Source organism: Pezoporus flaviventris, unplaced genomic scaffold (genome assembly GCF_033815535.1).
Source record: "Pezoporus flaviventris isolate CSIRO_AGI_PZ_B2104156 unplaced genomic scaffold, CSIRO_AGI_Pfla_v1 ptg000013l, whole genome shotgun sequence".
In the NCBI taxonomy this organism is placed as follows: domain Eukaryota; kingdom Metazoa; phylum Chordata; class Aves; order Psittaciformes; family Psittacidae; genus Pezoporus; species Pezoporus flaviventris.
In genome coordinates this window covers 26,573,210-26,594,813 of record NW_026892561.1, presented here as the reverse complement: position 1 = coordinate 26,594,813, position 21,604 = coordinate 26,573,210, and the positions used below count along the sequence as shown (strand labels likewise).

Sequence of the window (21,604 nt, the reverse complement as noted above, 5' to 3'; positions counted from 1 at the left end):
AAAAACTGGGTGTTTCCAAAGCAGTTTTGAGGAAAATGCAGAGATTAAACTAGAGTTTTATGGTTTCCTCATCTGTCATAGCCATGTAACTACTCATTCACTGTAAAGTCAGGTGAAATGAGATACATGATCTAAAGTTTCTGTTAACATAGTATTCTTGTAAGCTGAAGTTTCTGTGAACTCTGGTAGGACCACTTACAAATTTCTTCCTTTCCAGTGCAAAATCTTTGTAATAAGTACTGGGTTTTATAAATGGATTTGAGATTTGAAAATTGTCTTGATTTTGGTGAAAAAGAGTAAAATTAGCTGGTTTTTCCCCATCAATGTCTAGGGAAACTGCTTCAAGATATATCCATAAGATATTTTACATCTGGGGTTTATTCATGAGAAATTGCAGATAATATTTTAAAATATCTTGAAATAATATGGAAAAAATGTTCTATGTATTACTGATGCTTTCCTAATGAATTTTGTCTCTTGGAATTTTAGTCATTTTTTAACGGGTCAAAGTTAGATTAATCTTGTCTCTGTTCCTCTCTTTTTGAAAATAAGTTTGATGTTTTGAAGCCTTGCAGCTGTTCAGCAAGGCTTTATTTTTAACATATTATATTCACAAATAAACTTTTTTAATTCATTTCCAGACTGCTGATGCAGTAAAAAAGGCTAGAAGTTACTTGGAATTTGTGGAGGATTTTATTCAAGTTCCCAGAAATCTTGTTGGTATGTACTCCTGCTGACACTTGAAAACTTGGGGGAAGGGAGCCTAATCGTCATGACTCTGCAAAGATTTAGATGCCAGTGTCAAAGTCCTTTTAAATAGAAAGTGATTGATCTTTTAAAACAGTATATATCAGGGAATTACTAAGAAACTACATATATTGTTATTGGATAAGACTTTGTCGGGATTTTGGCGCTTAAGATGGTTTGATTACAGACTTGTACTATTGACTTCAGTGGTAATATTTGAAGTTCACGTTCTAGTTAAAAAAAAGGGGGGGGGGGGGGTTTGCTAAATTGACTACTTGGAAGTGCTGAAACTAAATTCCAAAATTAATATGGACGTACTGCGGTTGAGGCGCAAGAATGACACAAGGCAGTCCTCATGTTATTGCTCTCTCCTGGGCTGAGGTGGTTAGAGCTTGTGGTTGGATGGTGTCGAGCTGCTGTGTCAAGCAGCGGTGCTTACCAGCCTTATCCAAAATCTAAAAAGGGGCATTTTTCTCTGTATGCTTTAGCTTGATGAAGGTATAACATCCCGAAACTTGTAAGTGCATATTATGGTATCTTCTATGTCATAAGCTGCCTAAAGATGAGGTTCGTCTTATTCCCCTCGAAGAGAAAATATGCCTCCCCTAGTCCAGTCTTCCCAGTATACATTTTCCATTTCCTTCCTTCTCCTGGTCTGCTTGTTACATTGGATCTGGCCGCTTGACATTACCATCTCCCAGGCAATGCCGGCATGAAGGCAGTATTAAGAGTGCAGGTGTTGTACCTGATTCAACAGCTTGGCTTATCCAAAGGAGAAATTAAAACCTGTGCTTTAACCTCCTATGGGTTTGGGCTTGGAGCTTGCATATTATATAGACTATTGTAATTTAAACAATTCATGTGCAAACTCCTAAAGTAGACTTTAAAAGTTTTACAGCTTGAGCAAGTTAAGGTGTAGGGTTTTGTTGGTTTGGGCCTTTTTAATAGGACTTCTGCAAATTATCTGATGCAACTCTGATTTTCTCATCTGCCTAATGATAAAGCTTGTTTTCATGTTCAGCAAATTAATTGTTAGTTTGTATAGAAACACTTTTTCTGTAATCTCATCCAGCAGACCTAGTTAGACCTGTGCTAAACAAAATTGCAGGCACACAGAATGATTAGTTGGGTTGTGTTTTCTAAGAAAAAAAGATAATCTGCTGAAGAAAAAAAGATAAATCTGAGGTGTTGAGGAAAAGAAGTGATTTTTTTTTTTAATGCTGTTTGCATTTTATATCATGTTGATATCTGCTGTAAAGAACATTCCTTACAGCGAATTCTGTCACGCACTTTTGGCTGTTAGACCCTTTTTTCAGAAGTTGTAGCTCCCTTTAAATTAAACAAATATTTTTTAAGTGCCAGATAATCTGTAGCTGGAATGAAGAAATATGTCCTCATAACTTTAAGGAAGAGCTAAAAACTTCTAGTAAGGGAGCAAAGGAGTCACTTTTTTTTGAGATTTAAACATAAGTTCTGAAGAACCTTTTGGTTTCAATCCCACTCATGATCTCAGAATAATTATTCTGAAGGTAATACGGGAAGTATGAGCAGTACTCGTTTGTTGTAAAGGCAAAAGAAACTTTCAGAAAATAATTACATACTTTTTTACTCCTTTTTTAAAAAAAATAGTAATCATAGAGACTCCCAACAAACATGTTGTAAATGCCTGTCAAAATGTCAAGAAAGATTGAGTGAGGGTACATGTGAAGTCGGGGGTGGCAAATAATTTTGATACATAAATTTAAAGTAAGCATTTGCAAAACTCTGGTGTCATTTTACTCTTGGTCTAGTTCTATCTGAAACTTGTGTAGTGGTGATCTTCACCAATCATTGTCATTCTATGCATATATATGCATAGAATATAACTGTGTATAACAGTGTGTGTGTATATATATGTATGTATACACGGCTTCGTTTGGGAAGTTTCTTCTGGCACAGTGTGGGTTTTCTTTAGGTTTTTTTGTGTATGTAAGGTAGTACAAACATTTGAAACTGAGTGAATAGTAAAGGAGAATCAAGTGATTGTTACCGTTATCATATACATAACTTAAAGTATCAAGAAATCCATTAAAATACTTTGCCTATGGGTGCAAAATTAACCATTCTTGCCCTCTGAAGGAAAAGTTATTGGAAAAAATGGAAAAGTGATTCAGGAGATTGTAGACAAATCTGGAGTCGTCAGGGTGAGAATTGAAGGAGATAATGAAAATAAACTGCCCCGTGAAGATGTAAGTACTTTGTTCTTTCTTCCTATGATTAGGTTTTTACTTTCAAAACCAGTCACACTGAATCTTATAACAAAGAACACGTAGCAGAATGTATGCAGAAAGTGAGAGTTTCTGGAATGTGACTTGTGTTACTTAAAGTGCTTCTTTATGGCTTCAGAGAGGGGTCAGTGTTTCATCTCTGCATCATTATGCAGTTTATAAGTACAGCCTTCATGACCCATGCAGTCTTTTTATTAACAATAAAAACATAGTGGCCAACCTCTAATGGTGGTGATGTCCATGTTAGAAACACATGATGTCTGGGATTTAGGTACTTTTAGGGACAGATTGTTTTAACAAAAACAGTTTTCTAACCGTTCTGTGGATATAGATAAAGCAGTTTTGATTTTTTTTTTTTTTCCAGACTAGCATCTTGTAAATTTTATATGAAATAGAAAGGTTTTTTTTGCTGCTGAAGCAAGACTTTTTTTGAATCTTCTCTCCTGTATGTACTTCAGCTGCACAACTAATTTGGCTTTGATAACGTTAATAGTGTTCACATATTTTAAATCTATGAGAACATAAGATAAAATCTTCTACAGGTGCTTCATCTTGTCCAGTGGCTGATTAAACCAACTTTATATTTCTTGTTAAACACTGGGTGCTCTTAACAGCTCCTGGGATAAATCCATGTAGCAGTTGTGTTACCTGGGGGAATATAAACACTGTATGTCAAGTTACCTCAGCTGCCAAAATAGGTTATTGGGAAAGCTGGGCAGTCTTGTCCTTAATGTATAAGCCTTTACCATCACCCCAGTCTGAGCTATTTCTAGTGCATTTTGGCAGCCCAAGATTCAATTACTGTCTGGGCTTATTTAGCTCACTTTCATAATTTAAACAGATTACCACCCTCCCCCCTTTCCCCCCTATGTAATTTGAACAGAAAACATTGTTTTGATGATTACTTTCTTCCTGAAAATAAGATTTGACATTTTGTTTCTGTAGGGAATGGTACCGTTTGTATTTGTTGGTACTAAAGAAAGCATTGGAAATGTCCAAGTTCTCTTAGAATACCACATCGCATATCTAAAGGTAAGTGTATTTCAGAAGAAATTTTCTGTAGAGGAAACTTCAGTTGAGTAACAGAATTTTAGGTCAACAGCTTTGACTTTAGTGGGATTTGCATTGATAAACTGATAAAACGATTGGTATATTGAAATTTAAGGTTCGGTGCCTTGAACCCACCCCATGCTCAGAGGTATTATATAGGCCTGTAAGTACGTTATTGTGGTTACATAGTATTGTTGGTGTTGAAAGGATTGGATTGTAAAGAACACTGGTGTAAGTGGGTTTGGGGAAGTGCTAAGCAAATTTTTTTGTCTATGCTAGTGTTCTCTTGTTCTGAAGTTAACACTTTGTTGGGGTAGGATGGAATTTCTAGTGTGACACACTCATACTAGGGACCATTTAGAACAATTATGCATTTAGATGTGTTGGAGGTGTGGCAGTGACTTAACAGAAAGAAAGTGAATTAGAATCATGTTACTTTGATGGTTTGCCTTTTTTTTTCTTTTTTTTTTTTGTAATTAATTTAAGTGTTAAGCCTGAATGAGGCCTACAAGGGTGCTGGAGAGAGACTCTTCATCAGGGATTGTCGTGATAGGACAAGGAGTAATGGGTTTGAATTTAAACGAGGAAGTTCAGGTTAGATAAAAGGAAAAATTGCCCAAAGTTCTGAATGCTCCATTCCTGGTAGTGTTCGCGGCCAGGTTGGACAGAGCCTTGGGCAACATAGTTTAGGGTGAGGCATCCCTGCCCATGGCAGGTGGGTTGGAACTAGATGATCTTAAGGTCCTTTCCAGCCCAAACCATTCTATGATGCTATGAAAATGTGGTGAAGTATAGTTAAGGAAAGTAATAATAGTCTTTAAAGCAGTCTTTCTGTGTTGTGGTGTAACAGAAAGGTTTTAGGTTCTTCCAAAACTCAGGCTGCAGAACTCATACCTCAATTCCACTATGTGTAGTCACCTTCAAGGTGGTGTGACTTTCCCCCACACACACTGGCTTTCAGGATGACTGGTATTTTGCTAGGGAGAAGAATATTTCTTTATCAGCAATTGATTTTGTTTCCTTTCCTGTAGGAGGTAGAACAACTAAGACTGGAAAGGCTCCAGATTGATGAGCAGTTGCGTCAGATTGGTATGGGTTTCAGACCCTCTTCTGCTAGAGTTCCTGAAAAAGAAAAGGGTTATACGACCGATGAGAGCACCCTCTCGTCTGTGCAAGGTTCCAGATCCTACAGTGGAAGGGGGAGAGGCCGCAGAGGCCCCAATTACACGTCTGGTTACGGTGAGTTTCCTTGAGCATCTACTGAGTGAGTCCTCGCAATACTTTGGAATCCAGAACTATCTCTAGATTTTGTGCTCAGCATAGTTGAGTGAAGGTAGGGTTGAAAATGTAGAGTGGCCATTTTATTTTTTCGTAAAGCTCAAACTACCTCATTAGATTTATGTTCTTGTTGAAGTTACGTTTTAAATTGAAAAACTGAGCAAACCAGACTCTGGTAAGATCTTGTCCTTTAACAGTAGTAGTTACATCATACAAAGCTGGAGAGAAAGATACTCCTCAGGAGACACAAAAAATAAATCTGGAATTAGCATTATCTGTTCTAATTGAGGGGGAGGAAAAAAAGCTTGTCTGTGAGCATGGCTATCTCATGGATTTGTTTTTGAAAAGTAAACCAAAGTCACTTATTTATTCAAGAAATTTTCCGATAGATTTTTAAATTAAGGTGGCACAGCTGTTCAGTGCCCTAGAGGTGTTCGTGTCCCCTTTTCAGTCACCAGCAGCTCCCCAAATGGTGACAGTTTGCATTTCAATATAGACACATTTCACAAAGAAATATAGGTGTTCCAGTAAACAAAGGGGGAGAAAAACTGTCTGTTTAATACAGTAAATTACTCTTGATCACCTACTGTAGCTCACTTCTGTTACAAAATCAGACACCACCACCTTTTGGAATTTACAGTCTGTCACTGGCTCTAGCTTCCAGGACTGTGCCATGCTGGTCAGGTTTATTCTGATGATAATGCTGATGTTTGTAATGTCATTTTTTTCCTCCTTCCCTAAGAATTGTTTGATTAAACTGCAATGAAAGCTGTTTATGTACACACAGACTTGGAAAAACTCTCTCCCCTCCCTCTCCCCACCCTCAAAGGAAAAAAGAAAGGCAAGAACTGCAGGTTAGGAACATCTGGGTCTATGTATCTTTACTCCAGAACGGTTATTTGGGTGTTCCTGGGTGCTTTAAATGAATGGTGGATGTTGAATTTTCAAGTAGTGTAAGGCTGTGTGGGTTTCGTTACCTCAGAGGGGGCAAGATATTCCATGATGCTGTTGAATACAAATGGTTCAGTTGTTCAAGGCAGCATCCCAACAGGCAGAAGAGGTTGCTAAGCAACAGCCATCCGCTCTAAGGTGGCAAAGTTGTGCCTGGGAATTTCAGAGCAGTTGCCTAGAAATAGCAACCAAATGCCTGCAGTGCGACACAAAGAGAGGGAACACCATTTCATCCTTGGCTTATCTGTGTACGGAAGTTACAGTCTGGTAGTCTTTGAGCCTTTATTTTGCATGTTGTTACAAACAAATGTTAGAACTTGGGTAACTTTTGCTCTATATAGTTCACGTGTGCATATATTTTTATATATGAGTGTATATAGTATAAAATTATATATGCCCTTATATGCTTTTAGAAGTTTATATTACTATTCTGTATTTATGTATTTCATCTGTATTGTAGATATATGTAACCAGCCATGCTGGTTGGAAGATTTCTGTGAGGATATGCGACTAGAATACAGTGCCAAATTTCATATTGATTTCCAATTTTCTTTTCCTTCCTGTACAAGGTACAAACTCTGAGCTCTCTAATCCCTCTGAAACAGAATCTGAGAGAAAAGATGAACTTAGTGACTGGTCCTTGGCAGGAGAAGATGACAGAGAAAGCAGACACCAGCGTGACAACAGACGACGTCCTGGAGGACGAGGACGGAGTGTGTCTGGAGGGCGTGGGCGCGGTGGACCTCGTGGTGGGAAGTCATCCATTAGCTCTGGTACTGTGTTTCCCATGTATCTTGAGCTTAGTCCTTGTGCCTGGCAATTTCCTGTAGAACTAGTATTTTAAAATACTCCATTTTTGTGTTATTATCTTAATGTATTGGATTTCAGTAGAGCTGTACAATAGTTTTCAGTCATACGCTATGTTATTAGATTTTTATCTTCTGCTCACAGTGATCTTCCTTTCCTTCCTCTACCACACACACATTATAATCATATATTACCACATTTTATAAATCTTGGGCATGTTACTACCTATGGCTGATCTGTGTTAAGCTTATGCTTAAATACAGAAGAGATCACAGGATGGAAGTTTCCCTATGCTTTATCAGAATTTACTGTGATAATTCCTACTACTTCAGTAGTGTCTGAAGTCCCATGCTGCTGTGAAGCAAAAGGTGTATTTTACACATTTCACATCTTTGAGTAAAAGTTCTTTAAGTGTCACCTTCAAAGTCTTCGTGATGAAGTGGTACAAATGCCTGTTGTGGTGCCTTAACTGCTGGGTTTGGAGTCCTAGAGGAACTAGCATGAAATCATAAATACTGTAGTTCTGTGTATTAAACCTTGTTGTAAGGTTGCTCTGTAACGAAACTTTCACATGCAGGTGTGAGTCAGCCTGCAAATTAAATTAGATGCAATGGCAGCATCTTAGGCCTAAACTTCTTTTTGTTTGTTCAGTGCTTAAAGATCCGGACAGCAACCCTTACAGCTTGCTTGATAACACAGAGTCAGACCAGACTGTGGACACTGATGCTAGTGAATCTCACCACAGTAGTAACCGCCGCAGGAGGTCGCGTCGACGAAGGACTGATGAAGATGCTGTTCTTATGGATGGGATGACAGAGTCTGATACAGCTTCTGTTAATGAGAATGGTTTAGGTATGTAAACAGTTGGATAATAGTCCCAGAACATGCTAAGCAGAAATGGTTGTCCATGTAAGTGTAGTGAAACAAACATTCATTTTTGTTAGTGACAAGTCATTGTTCCGTTAAAGTTTGCTGTCTGATTAAAGACTTCTTCCACGACTCTGCTGTGGAACGAATCTGTTCGCTGAGCTCCACTAGTATTTGCATGTGCCTCTTTTTTGTAGAAACTGTCTGACGAGACACCCAAGGCTAGCCTATTTGTTTGCCATTAGTACTGTTGTTTTTCATGCAAAGAGTACTTTTGGATCAGTGTTCTGTTTTGTCCTGGGTAATCTGTCTCAGTGTAAGAAAGCTGCTTAAGTAGCAGTCAGTTTGTCTCTACCCAGCTTCTGCTTAAGTACTTTCCCTTGGTAAAATCTTTTGATACTTACTGGGACAAGAATACAATCTGTTTGTTAATACTGTAGGGGGGGGGAAAACACCACCAAAATCAAACCCTCTTCTTTCTTGGGTTATGTGGCTACAATTTGACATGGGTACTTATTAAATAAATGAAATCTGAGGTCATTGAGCATATGCCTAAATGTTTTAATGAGCCAAGAGCAAAAAGTAAACTAGCTTTTGTGTTACTGTGTATGCTTTTGGTATAAAGTAATGTTTTTCTTTCAGCCTGTTTTGTTTAGCCTGTGTCTGTAACAGAAGCTATTTTAAATGCCCCATGCTGCAACTGAAGAATTTATTTATTTATTTTATCATCAGAAATAGTTCATGGTCAACTTTGCAATTGCAGATGATAGTGACAAAAAACCCCAGCGACGCAATCGTAGCCGCAGGCGTCGCTTCAGGGGTCAGGCAGAAGATAGACAGCCAGGTAATTCGAGTGGAGCTGTGGGTAATCTCAGGTCGAAAGCATGAGAGAATGTTGTGTCTGCTGTTTTACATAGAGCTGCATAATATCAAAAGGTTACTCAATAACTAATAAGACTACTAGATAAAGATAAAAGATATTTCTTCTACTAGCAGAACTTACAAAAGTTCTTAATCTGTCTAATGAAACTAATTTACAATGTCTAACTCTTTGCTTGGACATAAGAGTTGCGCTTCTGATCTGGTTCTGGCTGAGGTCAGTAGCCAGGCTGCTGTTGAGTTCAGTGCTCCAGGACCCAGACAGATGTGAAGGCTAGTGGCCTGCGCTCACGTGCATCTGTGCGCTTGCACCGAACGTGACACAACCTTTTCAGCACTGGCTGAGCAGCAGGAAGTTGGAACAGCAGGATGCAGGTGTCCTGGCGGAGCACTGTGAGGGAACTCACGTGGGATCCCCCAGCCCTGTGCCTGCATCAAACTGCTGCTATCAGTCCTCAGCTTTTGTCCATATTTAAATCATCTGCAAATTGAGGGTGGGGAGGAGGAATTTAAATGAAATTGCATGTTTCCAGTTTTTTGTTGTTGTGGCTTGTTGCATTTCTTTTGTGTGTACTAACACTTGAAATGTTAATGATAAACTAGCTAATTCCCAGTGTAATGCCCCATATAGAAAATGCTTGCAATACCCATGGCGTGAGGTAGTAACAGAAGGTCTTCTAGATTGACAGGTTCAAAATTGCACCCATATTTGTCTTCCTTCTATCTGTGGTGCTCATACAACATTTGTTTCAGAAGAAAAAAGTTGTTGTATTACACTAACCAAAACTGGTGAAAGGAAAAGAAAAAAAAACCCAAACACACACCACCCCCACCCCACCCTACCCATCACCCCCTAAAAAAAAAAACATCCAAACCAAAAGTAACCCTTTACTTTTCAACATCTGGTTTTGTAACAATCATAGGAGTTCATAAAGGGGAAGGAAAAAGTAAAAATGGATTTCAGCTTTTAAGAAGCTAATTTCAGCCAGGAATATAGTGAGATATTGGTCATAGCTCCAGAAAGCTGTGATACTCATCTTTTAAGTCCAAGTATTCAAAGAACAGAATTTCCTAAAGACAATTTCTCCTTTCTTTTTTTTCTTTGTTGATGTCTTGTTACAGATACCATTTTCAGTTTGCATAATAAATATTTTTAAATGCAACAGTAAGAGCAGTGGTAGTCAGTTATACTGTTTCTGTGAAAAATGCTCTAAAAAAATAATCTCTTCATAAATACTTAGTAAGTATATAGCAAGAGGACTTCAAGACAGGAGGAATTCCCTTGGTGCTAACAGTGTAGTCCAGTCCTTTGGTTGCATTATTTGATTTATGTTATTACATGTTTTGATTTCCTATTATGTATATGACTATTAAGAATTGGTGTCTGACACTGTGCATAAAAGGTGCACTGTGATGTAAAGGTACACCTGTACATCACAGAAGCTGGGTACAGAACCTCATTTTAAAGAAAAAGCTCTCCTTGTGAAGGAAGTCACTTGGTCTTGATCATGATAAAAGGAGTCAGTTACAAGAAGTCCACTTAACGTAATGGAGAAATTCCTGTGTTGTGCTTCCTGTTCTGATGTAGGTTTCATGCACATCATTCCTTAAGCCAGAAAAACAGTTCACCTGAGTGCATGATGTACTAAATGCAACTGACTGTGCTGTTCAGCAGACAGTGCTTGCCAATTCTATGTGCTGTATCTCATCAAAGGTACAAGCATGTACGTAAATTGGTAGTATGACATATTATAAAGATGGAGTTGACTCCCAGTTGGTGTGGTTACAAGAGGGTGGGATAGGACAAACCCCAGGCTGCATGAACACGTGCTGGGGGGGGGGGGGGGGGGGTGAGACAAAAAAGGGGTCAGCAAAGCCCTGGCCAGCGTTCATTAAGTGTAGCCATAACAGCCCAGGCATGGCTGTCCTGCCTTTGAGTATGGGTTCACTCATGCAGAGCTGCCAAGTGTCCATACACACACCACAATTACCCCACCCACCCATCAGCCAGAGTTAACTGTGCGGATTGCGTTTTGAATGCCAGGAGGAGGGTGAGTTCTCTTGCCAATGGCTTTATGAAATAAGAAAGATTTGAATGCTATTTTATCGTGATTACTCTGACCCTCCCCCAATTCCTTTCATATTTTAACTTCATTAGTATGAAATTGTCACTCAAGATGGTAAAACCCCAGTGACAAACACAGTCAGTAGATTAAGAGCCTGCAGTCTGATCTCTTCAAGCCCAATCAGAAAGCCCCAGTAAAATTTACAATTGGGCCAAAATTATTAATTTAGTAACTTTAAGATTCTACCTCCATATCATCACCTTACCACAGATTTTACTGAAAGCTGTATTTAATAGAACCAAATTGATCCTTGCTATGTAGTTGATACCTGTAAGTGTGAAGGCCTTTTGTGAGATGTCCCCAGTTATAGCATAGCTTGTACAGAAAAGAGATGTGAAGCCTAATGAGAATTCTGATATGAGTATCACTGTAATTTTTTTCCTTGAACAGTAACAGTAGCTGATTATATATCACGAGCTGAATCTCAGAGTAGACAGAGAAACCCTCCAAAGGAGACACTAGCCAAAACCAAGAAAGAAACGGTAAGATCTTTTATTTTTTTGTGTGTGTGTGTGTTTTCTATTTTCCTCATCTCTTGCAGCAGAACAGTAAAGGAATGCTTCATTTAGGCTGCTCACACTTGACTAGAACTGTGTGTGGGGTCAAGAATAAATCATTAAAAGCAAAAATGGCCCAGAGCAAAGAGAACTTCTATTGACTTATAGACTGCCATTGCAGACTTTATGTTCAAACTAAGTCTAGGGTAATACTCAAACTAAGTCTTCACACATTTTAAAGTACTGCACTTAATAATGTAACAGTACATGATAAAATGTAAAAATTACCTATGGATGAGTCCTGAAAAGTAATCCCTAGAACACATGGATCGAAGATGCTAGAAAGCACGTTTAGTGACTGGTACAAACCATTTTAGAATGAAAATGTTACAAAGACTGGAGATTTGAGACCTGTTCTTAAAGTATCAGAGTGGCATTAAAGATCATAAAAAATAATATCCAAATCGGGATTCCTTTACTCCTGAAGTGACACTGAACTTGCTGATGCAAGTTATGTCTGAGGTTAGCAAAATAAGATCCACTGTTGTATGATTAATAAAACCTACTCTTAAAATAGACAATGAAAGGGGTGTGAAGCTCTACTTGTCAGGTAGCTGTTTCTTTGGGTTAGACAAATGAAGTGAAGCTTTCTGGGTCTGCTGGGACTGTGCCTCCTCAGGTTTACCTTTGCATTGTTTCCTTGCAAGTGTTAGTACAGCAGTGTCCTATAAAGGGCAAGGTGAGTAACAGGGTGCTGTCAGTGGCAGGGTACTAGCACAGGCTGGCAAGAGGTGTTTCCTATTGCAGAATTATGGTTGAGCCAGAGGGAAACTCAGGTGACACTGTATATTTATAATATTATCCTGGTTTTGTTTTTTCAAGGCAAAAGATGCTATTGATGAAAACAGCACTTCTGAAAAGGCAGTGAATGGTCCTGCTACAACTTCTGGGGATGAGCCTTCGAAAGTACAGCACACTCCTGATGAGAAGAAAGTTACTGTTCAGGAGGATGGAAACAATCAGGAAGAAGCCGTGCTGAATGGTGTTTCATAAACTGAAGTCCCTAGTTTACAGTTCTTCTACATTACATTTAAAATAGTGCTTGTATAAGCTTGCCAAAGATAGAATATGGATCGCCAGTCTTGACACCGCACTTTCAGTTCCTCCATTTTGGAATACAGAAAGGGGAGGGATCCTGAAGAAATCATATGTTAAACATACTTTGACACCTACTGTGTTATAAATATATCATCAGATGTGCCTTGAGATAGTATATGTAACATTTAAATAAACAAAATTGCTGGCTATAGGAAATGTTATTTTGTTTTCAAAATATGGCAAAGATGTGAGGGGGATCCCTAACATAATACTCTTTATGAAAGCATTAGCTGCTTTTGTTACATTTTTAATAATATGCAACCACTTCTTCACCTGAGGAATACTAGAAAGAAATGCAGTCTAAAATATTTTGCACTGAAATGTAATTTCTCCATTAGTTTAGTCTGGAAACTGGTCTGTTTTAATACATGTTTTTTAAATGCTGTATGTAGAGGAAAAATCTGCAGACCACTGGAATACATTTGTTAAATTCTCATAATCTGCAGGGATACTGGGTGACATTGGCAGTGACTGTTCTACATTGAGGCTTTGTTTGGTTTATTTATTAAACTGTACAGTATTTAAAAATCAAACATAGCTTTAGTTAACACTAAGCTGAATTAGTCATGTCCATTAAGACATAACCTGAACTACTGAAAAGATCAATTTCCAGAAAGTTTATTCTGTATAAACTACATATGTTAGTCCTTAGTAGAGTATTTTTATTTTTGTTTTGGTTGTTTGATGTGCAATATGTTTTTTTTGTATGCTGGTAGTAAAATAAACTTTGATCTTCCATCTGTTGACTGTTTCTATCAGAAATTTAAATTACTTTAAGGATTACTATAAGGATTCAAGCTATTGCCATAATTGGCACTTAACTTGCAAGGCAGCTTGAACCTTTAACTCTTACTTTTGTAAGAGTTTTTAAGGTGCTAATCTTCCATTCTTTATGGTGATGATGTAAATCATCAGTGAAGTCTAAAATCAGACTTCATGTCGTGGAGAATCACATAACCTGACTAACATATATAGGAATAAATGCAAATGTTGTTTGTGATTAAGTTGGAAGTGTGACACACTAACCAATTGTTTCAGGCACATGACCAATGAAGCAGAAGCCACAGGTGTGGAAAAACATCTGGGTAGCAATGAGATGATATAAAAAGTCAGAGCAAACAGGTACCGCTGAAGTTGTGCTGACTTCAAAGACAAAAAAAGATATCTTACCTGATTTTGTCAGAAGCAAGGAAGGATGAACACAAGTATTCTGAGCCACCGGTGACTCCAGCAGCTGCACCTGATGCAGCTGCAGAAGCGCTGTGCCAGCTAGAACAGGGTATTTCATGTAAGGAGATGCGCAGCTTTCAATATGAATTGTTGACACTCACTGACAATGTTCCCTTCAGGAAAACGAGTTAAATTGCTGTAACTCGGCAGCCACAGGCATGAGAAGAATTTGAAAACCAGGGAAGCAAAAGGTGCTGTTTAAAAAGGCAGTATTCCCTGGCAGGGACAAACTTCTGCATATGGCTTGTGATGCACCTGCTCTGGAACCACTTCATGGCAGTGTTCTAGCTGTGCTTTTCGCTCCACTTTAAATAAGTCCTGTAGTAAAGTGAAGTAACTGCTCCCTCCATCCTGGTTCTAAACATTTTCCATTTCATACTCGTGCTACTGATTTGATCCTCTTTTTGGAAGGTCCAGAACTCCTTCCTGTTGTTCTCGTAATACTTGCTAAATGGGCTGTAAGGAGCAGCAATGTAGGCAAAGAGGATGGGACAGCACTTAAGAGTTGTACTCTGAAGCAGAGGCATGCCAGTGCCAGACAACTGAAAGCTCAGAAACCCACCATATTTACAAACAGAGGGGTGTTAACCCTTACAGATGCTGTACAGCAGAGCAAGGTTACCATAACTGCAGAAGGCTGTCAGGATTTGTGGAGTACAGCTGAACTCACTGGCTGTAATTTGTATACTTGGGCACTGTGCTGCACAACAGATTCAGCTTCGAGATCTTTCATGGTTGATGTAAAGAGTTCCTGTTCCCCAGTTATAAATGCAAACCTTACGTGAATTGTAACTTTGTAATGTAAGATAATGTATAGAACTGCAGTACTTAATACAAATTTAGGATTTATTAAATGCTATAAAATTCATTAAAAACTGAAAGTTAGTAAAAAATCTGGGACATTCCAGACCCATCAGCAATGCTGAAGCAGCTCAACCAACCTTGTTATTCACAAGGCAAAGACAATTTAGCGTGTAGTTTCCTATACTTTATTTCTTCAGCCATAGACAACCACATCTGTCCAATCCTTCCCATCAAATAAATCCTCTTGTTTTTTAACACCTGCTCCCCAAACCGGTCCCTCGTGCTGCCTTTGGCATGTGGAAGAACAGCACCATGAACTTTAAACATAGCTACTTTAACAAAAATTAGGTAACGGCAAGGAAGTCTGGTAACATGCATTGACCAAGCCACTTAGTACTCTTTTACACTGAAAACAGTTCTGAGTGGCAGATTTTGCAGCTTAATAAAGAACAGCTATGAAAACAAAACCCTGAAGTCTCGCTTGCTCACAAACTTCCCCAAAAAGTGACTAAGAAGTGAGTCGGGAGGTAAGTATCTCCCTGAATTCATATTTCCAGCTTCATTTATATTAAGTCAAAGACTGACATTAGAACTTTTCTTGAGCCATTTATCAAAAATAATCATTTGCGTGGACAAACCCTCTGATTTTCTCATTTTTTAGCCTGGTCTTCCAATAAATCTTTAGCTTCATTGATTTTGGCTGCTACATATGGAGAGCCACCTAGAAGAAAGATAACCTCGTGTCACCTCAAGTGAAAAAAATTTCTGCATTGTTACTAATGCCACAGTACATAGGAAAAGAAGCAAGAAGATAGTCTGAAAATTATTCACAGTAAAGTGAATTATTCACAGTAAACTCTTACAGCTGAAGCCCTTTCAGTTTACACCTGCAGTAGCCAGGTGGGTAGGCAGCTCCTTCCCATCGGGTTGGTTTTGGTTAATTGGAGTGGGTTTTTCCTCTGGTTTTCCAAGTCATAAATGAATGCTGGTTGCTAACGACTTACTGTGAAGTTTGTTGTGAACACAGCAGCATCAAACTACCAAGTCTGCAGATAAACATTTCCCCCCAGTTCAAAGCCAACATGTGAACTGCTGCGGTACCAGCAGACTGGTTCAGTTCGTAAACATGACATGCTTAACAATGATACTGAAAAGAGAATCCACTATGCAAATGCTCTGAAGTTGTACCTGACCCTGAGGTGCAAAGATTTATAGCATGTTTGTATTATGTCTGCCATTTACTAGTACTGGACTTACTTACTTCCTTTACCTGAAGTTAACTTACTTAGGTCATGTAAAAGGTGAAATGCTCCCAGCAGTTATTGGCTACATGCATATATTCAATTAAGTTAATTTTGAAGTTAACTTCTGCTAGGTATTCTCTGTGAAAGGCATAGCTCAAGGATTAGTTTGGATTTTGGTGCATGTAAGTATAGTAACAAAGTTCCATGTTCACTTTAAAGGAAGCATTTTGCCTTTTAAGTGAGGATTAAGAAGTTAACTGCCAAGCACTATCACATGATTCTGACTCACACAAACTAAACAGAATGCAAAACAGGTAAAGGTGCCTCAAGTTACTAACTTAAAGCATAACTAGATTCTGAGCCTTCAGAGTACCACAGCAAATATTTCGTAGTTTAGTGTCTTCATCAGATACAGAAGGCTCAATACTTGCTATTTACAGTGAATTGCCCATGCACTCAAATGAACTGAAACTGATACAGTACATAAAGCACAGAAACATACTCTGAGCTTTCATCTAAAATTAAGATAATTTTAAGTCTTGTTTTAACAAATTGTACTTTAAGCCAATGCACACAGAAGATAGAGCAAGTGACAGAAGCTGATCCGCTGAAGCTGCCTGCTTGCTTTAGAGCATTCAAACACAAAAATACGCTCCCATATTAAAGCACCCTAAAATTTGTTTTCACTCCAGTTTTCTGGGTTTTTTTCCAGTAGCTGAGGTAGTCACGTGTCAGTTTTTCCCAACACAGCTCTATTAACATGTTAAAAACATGAATTAATTAATCAGTGTGACGTACCTTTATCTGGATGATTCAGAAGCATGATTCGTCTATGAGCTTCTCTGATTTTACTTCTGTTTGCTGTAGGGCTTTAGAAGAGAGAGAAAAACTGATTTGAGGGAACCCCACCGAACCCCCCCCCCCCCGAGTCTTTAAAAGGTGTCTTAGAACAAGCTAGCACTCTGTCTTATCCAGAAACCCTCTGGCTTACATGTATATGTTTCTTTTGCTGTTACTGATGTGTAACATCTAAGTTGTAGGGAGGGTTCCTGAAGTTTTTTCCAGGCACTGCATGCTGAAGAGGACATGCCACAGCAGTCTAATATGGTTCGGGTCATTCACACAGTTAAAAAGAAACACAGCTATGTTCTAACATTTTATTGTGTCAACTTCCTCAAGGTTGGAGGACAATAAATTTCCTCTTAATTTAAAAAACAAAACAAAACCCCATAACAACAACAAACTGTCTGTACACAAACTTCAGGCAGAAGTTGCCTTCAAACAGAAACGGTTCTTGTTCTCTATCTCATTAAATAAACTTGTGTATCTGGTCTTAAGTCTCTTTAAATTCGGGCAGGGCCAGCTACCATACTTGTATCTAAGATATTCCAGAATAAGAGATGAATTTACTCCAAATGCAAGGAACAGGTTTGCAGCACCTTCACACTGCATCTATCTGAAATGCACCACAGTGACACAACCCACAAGCAACCAACACAAATGTGAGCCCCAAGCTGAGCAAACCCTGAGGCTTCCTGAACATGGCATATGTGGCTTTGAAATGTGCTAGTGATTTGCAGACATACAGAAGTCCAGCTAGAAGTAGCTTTAAGCAAGCTAACATGCCACCAAGAATCCCAAATAAGTACAGAAAATCCTGAAAGGCCACTTCATGTCTCCTAACTTGCAGTGATACTCCCAGAGGAAGATGGGCATAGGACAGCCTTCAGCATCAAGAATTACATCCTATTCCATCTAGTCCAGCAACCAGGTAACACTGTGGCCTCCTTCTGATTTCTAATAAATTTCCTTTTACCTCACTCCTAGTATTAAAGCTGCTTCTCGTTTAGTCATTTTGGGTTCAAATCCACCTCTGTAATAACCACTGAAGTCCTGAAAGAGAAAACATGTTAGTTTACAATACACTAATTCTTAAGTTAATCAGTTAAAACAGCTCGTTATTACATTAGTAGCTGCTGAGCTTTTAGTCTGTAAGAATACTGCGAAGCTTCTTTTGAGCTTGTAATAAATACAGCTGAAGTAGAGGAGCATTATTTGTATGAGTACTTACTCACCAAAACAAGTTCTTTATTAGTCAACCTCCACCAGAACTGAGATTAATTCTACTATTATTGACAAAATTATCTTTAGCATTAGAAAACACACCAATGCTACAGAGACAATAGTCTGTAGCTATTTCACCAAGTAAACTTTTAAATAGAAAGATGTTTCTGATAAAACAAAAAAACTTACAGGTTTTGGTAGGTTCTGAAGTGCTTGTTTTACTTGTGGCTCCATTTGTTTCATAGCTTTTAGTGCATAGCGACCTTAAAGAAATCAGTGTTGAACATGGCTAAGTGTAACACTTCATGAAGATTTAGCAATTCAGGGCAACTGGTAACTTGTGGATTAGAACAGGAATGAATTTTTGGGGATGTAAAGAAAATTACTTAGATCTTCTGTTTAATCACAGCCATGTTTCTCAATACAGGCTCTCCCAAAAGGGTATCCTGTATCAGCTACTGAACTACCTTAAAATTCATCCATACTGAAGAAGGCAATGGTTAAGTACATCTGGGTGTTCAGTGCTCTCCCATCTCTACAAACCTGCAAATCCAGCTGCTGCTATGGTCAGACCAACTGCCACCATTGTACTGGCCTGCACAGGGAACACATAAAACACCTGTTTACCAAAGGAAAAGACAAAAAGCCCACCTGGCAATCTCTACAGCAGGTCAGTATATACATTTAAACCCGCATGACTAGGGGAAACTGGTCATTATACTATTTACTCCAGCTGTGTTGGAGTAAATAGTACTCTGCTGCTATAGGCGAACGTAGGGGCACCACGACATTTGGCGCAGCTGTTGCTGGCAGCGGGGCCGGGGCTCAGGCGCGTCCGGGAGCAGTGGGAACCCCCCCAGCTGCGGGAACGAGAGAATCCCAGCCTAGCAGCACCGTCTCGCTCGGCGGCTCCACTTTAACCCCAGAGTACCGAGGCCGATGCAGGAGCCCATGGCTCCGCCGCGGCCTGTGCGGGTCAGCACCCTCCCGCGCGGCCCCAGGCCCGTCGGTACTACGGACAGGCCGAGCCAAGGACGAACCGAGCTCCTCGGCCAGGGGAAGGGCCTAGGAGCTGCCGGCCCATACAGAAGCAGCGCCCGGTTCCTACAGCGAGCCCCGCCAGGCCCTGCCCGCACTCACCATGGCCACCCCGGCCCCGCGCACTGGCGATCGCCAGGACGAGTTCAGGGAGGGCCCCCCTCGCCGTACGGTACTCTAGCAAGCCGCAAAGCCACCTCCAGCTGTCGTAAAGCGGCGCGGGGCGGGGAGGGAGCTGCGGACACCGCCCCAGGGCAGGCGGCCGGGGCAGGGCCTTGGGTGCGTGAGAGGCGGGGCCGGGGCCGGTTGGGGTGTTGCTGCTTGCGGTGCTGTGCCGTGCGGTGCCGTGCGGTGCCATGCCGTGCCATGCCATGCGGTGCCGTGCCATGCGGTGCCGTGCGGTGCCGTAGGACGGTGGAGCAGCCTGGGGGCGCAGGCCGGAGAAACGCAGGGGCAGCCAGTACAGGGATCTCTCCCTGGGGAGAGAGAGCGTTTACACCTCGAGGAGGGGAGCAGCTGGAGACATTCGGTGCTGTGCGGCAGGGCGAGGTCCGACCTGGAGATGGCACCGTCGGGTGTCTTGCAGAGACTCATCTGCGGGAGAGGTCTGCCGTTGAGCGTGGGCCGTAACTGCTGCAAGAGGGACAGGGCACAGTGTTACAGCGTTATGAAAACGATAGTACAGTCCTTACTCTTGATGCAAATGTTTCGTGATCTAGAGCCTCTTCACACAGGAGGCTTGTTTGTTAGGAAAAGAAGGGGTTTGCCATTTTTTTATTTTATTCTGTTCCTTCTCTGTTCACCCCATTTTTCCATGAGTTGTGCTCTTGCTTCCTACTCTCTCTATGCGGTGCATTCATGACCCAGACTCTGAACCCCTGAACATTCCAGTGTGGGTGGCTGAAGCTGTGGTGGTGTTAGCACAGGGCGCAGCTGTCAGGCAGCGTGCAGACATATCCTGCCAGGTGTGGGTTCCAGATGGACAAGTTCAGTCACTTTGTTCCTGAAGATCATTACAAAGTGAGGGCGAATTACAGACCTGTGTATTTGAGTGTTACTAATAACACAATGTCATCTGTTAATCATACAGTGTCATATGCAGCACAGCAGTTGAATGTCTTGTCTGTCTGTAGTTCTAGTAAGAAGTCACAGTTCTGGAAATGGAGTAATGTGTAGTAAAGGAGTAAAAGCCTTTGGCCTGAGGTCACAGCTCAAAGCTCTGTGTGCTAGTGCCTGGCTGATGCTTAGTCTGCAGGAGTGAAAAGCTTTAGTGTCATCCTCTGTGCTTGTACAACATGTCTGTGTCCTCATGGGCTCCTGGACGGCCAAGTGATCAAAGGCAGCTACCTTTTGGTTGCTTGAGGCATCAGACTCACAAGCCCTCACATAAGTAGTTCAGTATGAGGGCTAATTCTTGGCTAAGCAGCTTGTAATTTTGCTGGTTTTTGCATTGGAAGGTAGAATTTTTCTTTTGTGCTGTATAATTTCTGTGAGTACTGAGTTCACTTTGAATATGTTGTAATTTCATTTTGAGCTTGAATTGGTTTGTTTTGGGTTGTTGTTTTTTTTTTCACTAAAATTTCAAGTGCCCAATTTAAGGTAATATTTGAAGGTAGTTTTCTGTCCCTTTCTTTCCCTGTTATCTAAATAACCCTACAAGAAAATACTCTGCTGCCTTTTAAAATGTGTAGAAGAAAGATTTTTGGTTAAGACATTTGTACTGTTGTACAGTGGAGATGGAAATAAAAGGAAACTTCCATATTTGATAAAGGAATCAAACCCAGTCATTGTAGAGCACTAAGCTGTGAGAGCCTACAAGACAATTTCAAACACAGGGGAGATAGCTAGTGAAAAACACCTAGGTATTTGTTGGGGGGGGGGGGGGGGGTGTTAGAGAAAAACATCCATAGAGATGTATAGGTCTGGTAGCTAATTAGATTTTCTTCATATGTAGAAGAGAATTTGTTTTTGAGATGGTTTCCCCTTTGTCCCTTTTCTATCAGAAAAGGGGGTTAGAGCTGTGCATAAAATGACTGTATGGGAGTTGACTAATGTTTAATTTTTCATATCATCTAAACCAATAGAGGCAGAGACTCCTTCCCTGTAATTAATCTCATGAGGTTTGATTTTTCCATCTTGAGAGAGCCTTTACTAGATCCAGGTCCTGGTGGCTTTCAGGAGAAAACTTACCTGCAAGGGAAATTTATTTTCTTTCTTTACTGGCTTTCCCGAGTCCCCATTTAGAAGAACCAGTAGCTCTACTGGCAAAGGGGATTTTGCAGAATTATACTTTGTGGTTCTTTCTGTTGTGGGATTTCTCATTTTTTAGAGAAAAAGGACAGACCTTATGAGATGTGCCAACTTCCACATGGGTTGGGAGCTTGTTAATAATATATCTAACCCTTCTCCTCTGACAACCCTTTAAAGAAAAGCCGGAAGGGGAGATCTTGGGAGGCTTCTGCTTGTGCAAGAGATTTCATGTTTACTGAGGAGAAAGTAACTTTTATCTGCAAGTGGGAAGGCCTGGCAAGAGGGATTTGCATTATTGGTATATTTGATGCCAGCAATTGGACAAGACTGTTGGTTGAGCCTAGAGA

At 40.1% G+C, this 21,604-nt stretch overlaps 2 protein-coding genes across 4 annotated transcripts in view; one reads left to right on the top strand and one right to left on the bottom strand.

Moving 5' to 3' along the window:
• Positions 1-13,365, top strand: part of FXR1 (FMR1 autosomal homolog 1) — a 38,116-nt gene extending 24,751 nt beyond the window's left edge. Inside the window, exons 9-17 of one of the 2 annotated variants that reach the window (XM_061452460.1) lie at positions 642-720; positions 2,866-2,975; positions 3,960-4,046; positions 5,096-5,303; positions 6,863-7,066; positions 7,752-7,952; positions 8,731-8,811; positions 11,363-11,454; positions 12,352-13,365. In XM_061452460.1, coding sequence (XP_061308444.1) covers positions 642-720; positions 2,866-2,975; positions 3,960-4,046; positions 5,096-5,303; positions 6,863-7,066; positions 7,752-7,952; positions 8,731-8,811; positions 11,363-11,454; positions 12,352-12,522 — 1,233 coding nt within the window. In that variant the 3' untranslated portion in view covers positions 12,523-13,365. The remainder of the gene's footprint in view (positions 1-641; positions 721-2,865; positions 2,976-3,959; positions 4,047-5,095; positions 5,304-6,862; positions 7,067-7,751; positions 7,953-8,730; positions 8,812-11,362; positions 11,455-12,351) is intronic. The other variant, XM_061452461.1, reaches the window with a different exon arrangement.
• A 1,320-nt stretch (positions 13,366-14,685) lies between these two features.
• DNAJC19 (DnaJ heat shock protein family (Hsp40) member C19) lies at positions 14,686-18,670 on the bottom strand. Of its 2 annotated transcripts, none has more exons than XM_061452487.1 (5): positions 18,513-18,670; positions 18,159-18,232; positions 17,722-17,798; positions 16,704-16,774; positions 14,686-15,382 (listed from the first exon to the last, which is right to left on the bottom strand). In XM_061452487.1, exons 1-5 carry the CDS (start codon positions 18,553-18,555, stop codon positions 15,312-15,314), a joined length of 336 nt encoding a protein of 111 aa, XP_061308471.1. In that variant the 5' UTR covers positions 18,556-18,670; the 3' UTR covers positions 14,686-15,311. The 2 variants fall into 2 exon arrangements, with proteins under 2 accessions (XP_061308471.1, XP_061308472.1); XM_061452488.1 differs by having other exon boundaries at positions 18,437-18,513.
• Positions 18,671-21,604: the final 2,934 nt, after the last annotated feature.

Coding starts and splice junctions, on each gene's coding strand:
- DNAJC19 (XM_061452487.1), bottom strand. CDS start 18,555: ATGGTGGCAGTTGGTCTGACCATAGCAGCAGCTGGATTTGCAG. Junction 18,233..18,512: donor AGCAGCAGCTGGATTTGCAG/GTTTGTAGAGAT, acceptor GATTTCTTTAAG/GTCGCTATGCACTAAAAGCT. Junction 15,383..16,703: donor TCTGAATCATCCAGATAAAG/GTACGTCACACT, acceptor TCTTTCTTCTAG/GTGGCTCTCCATATGTAGCA.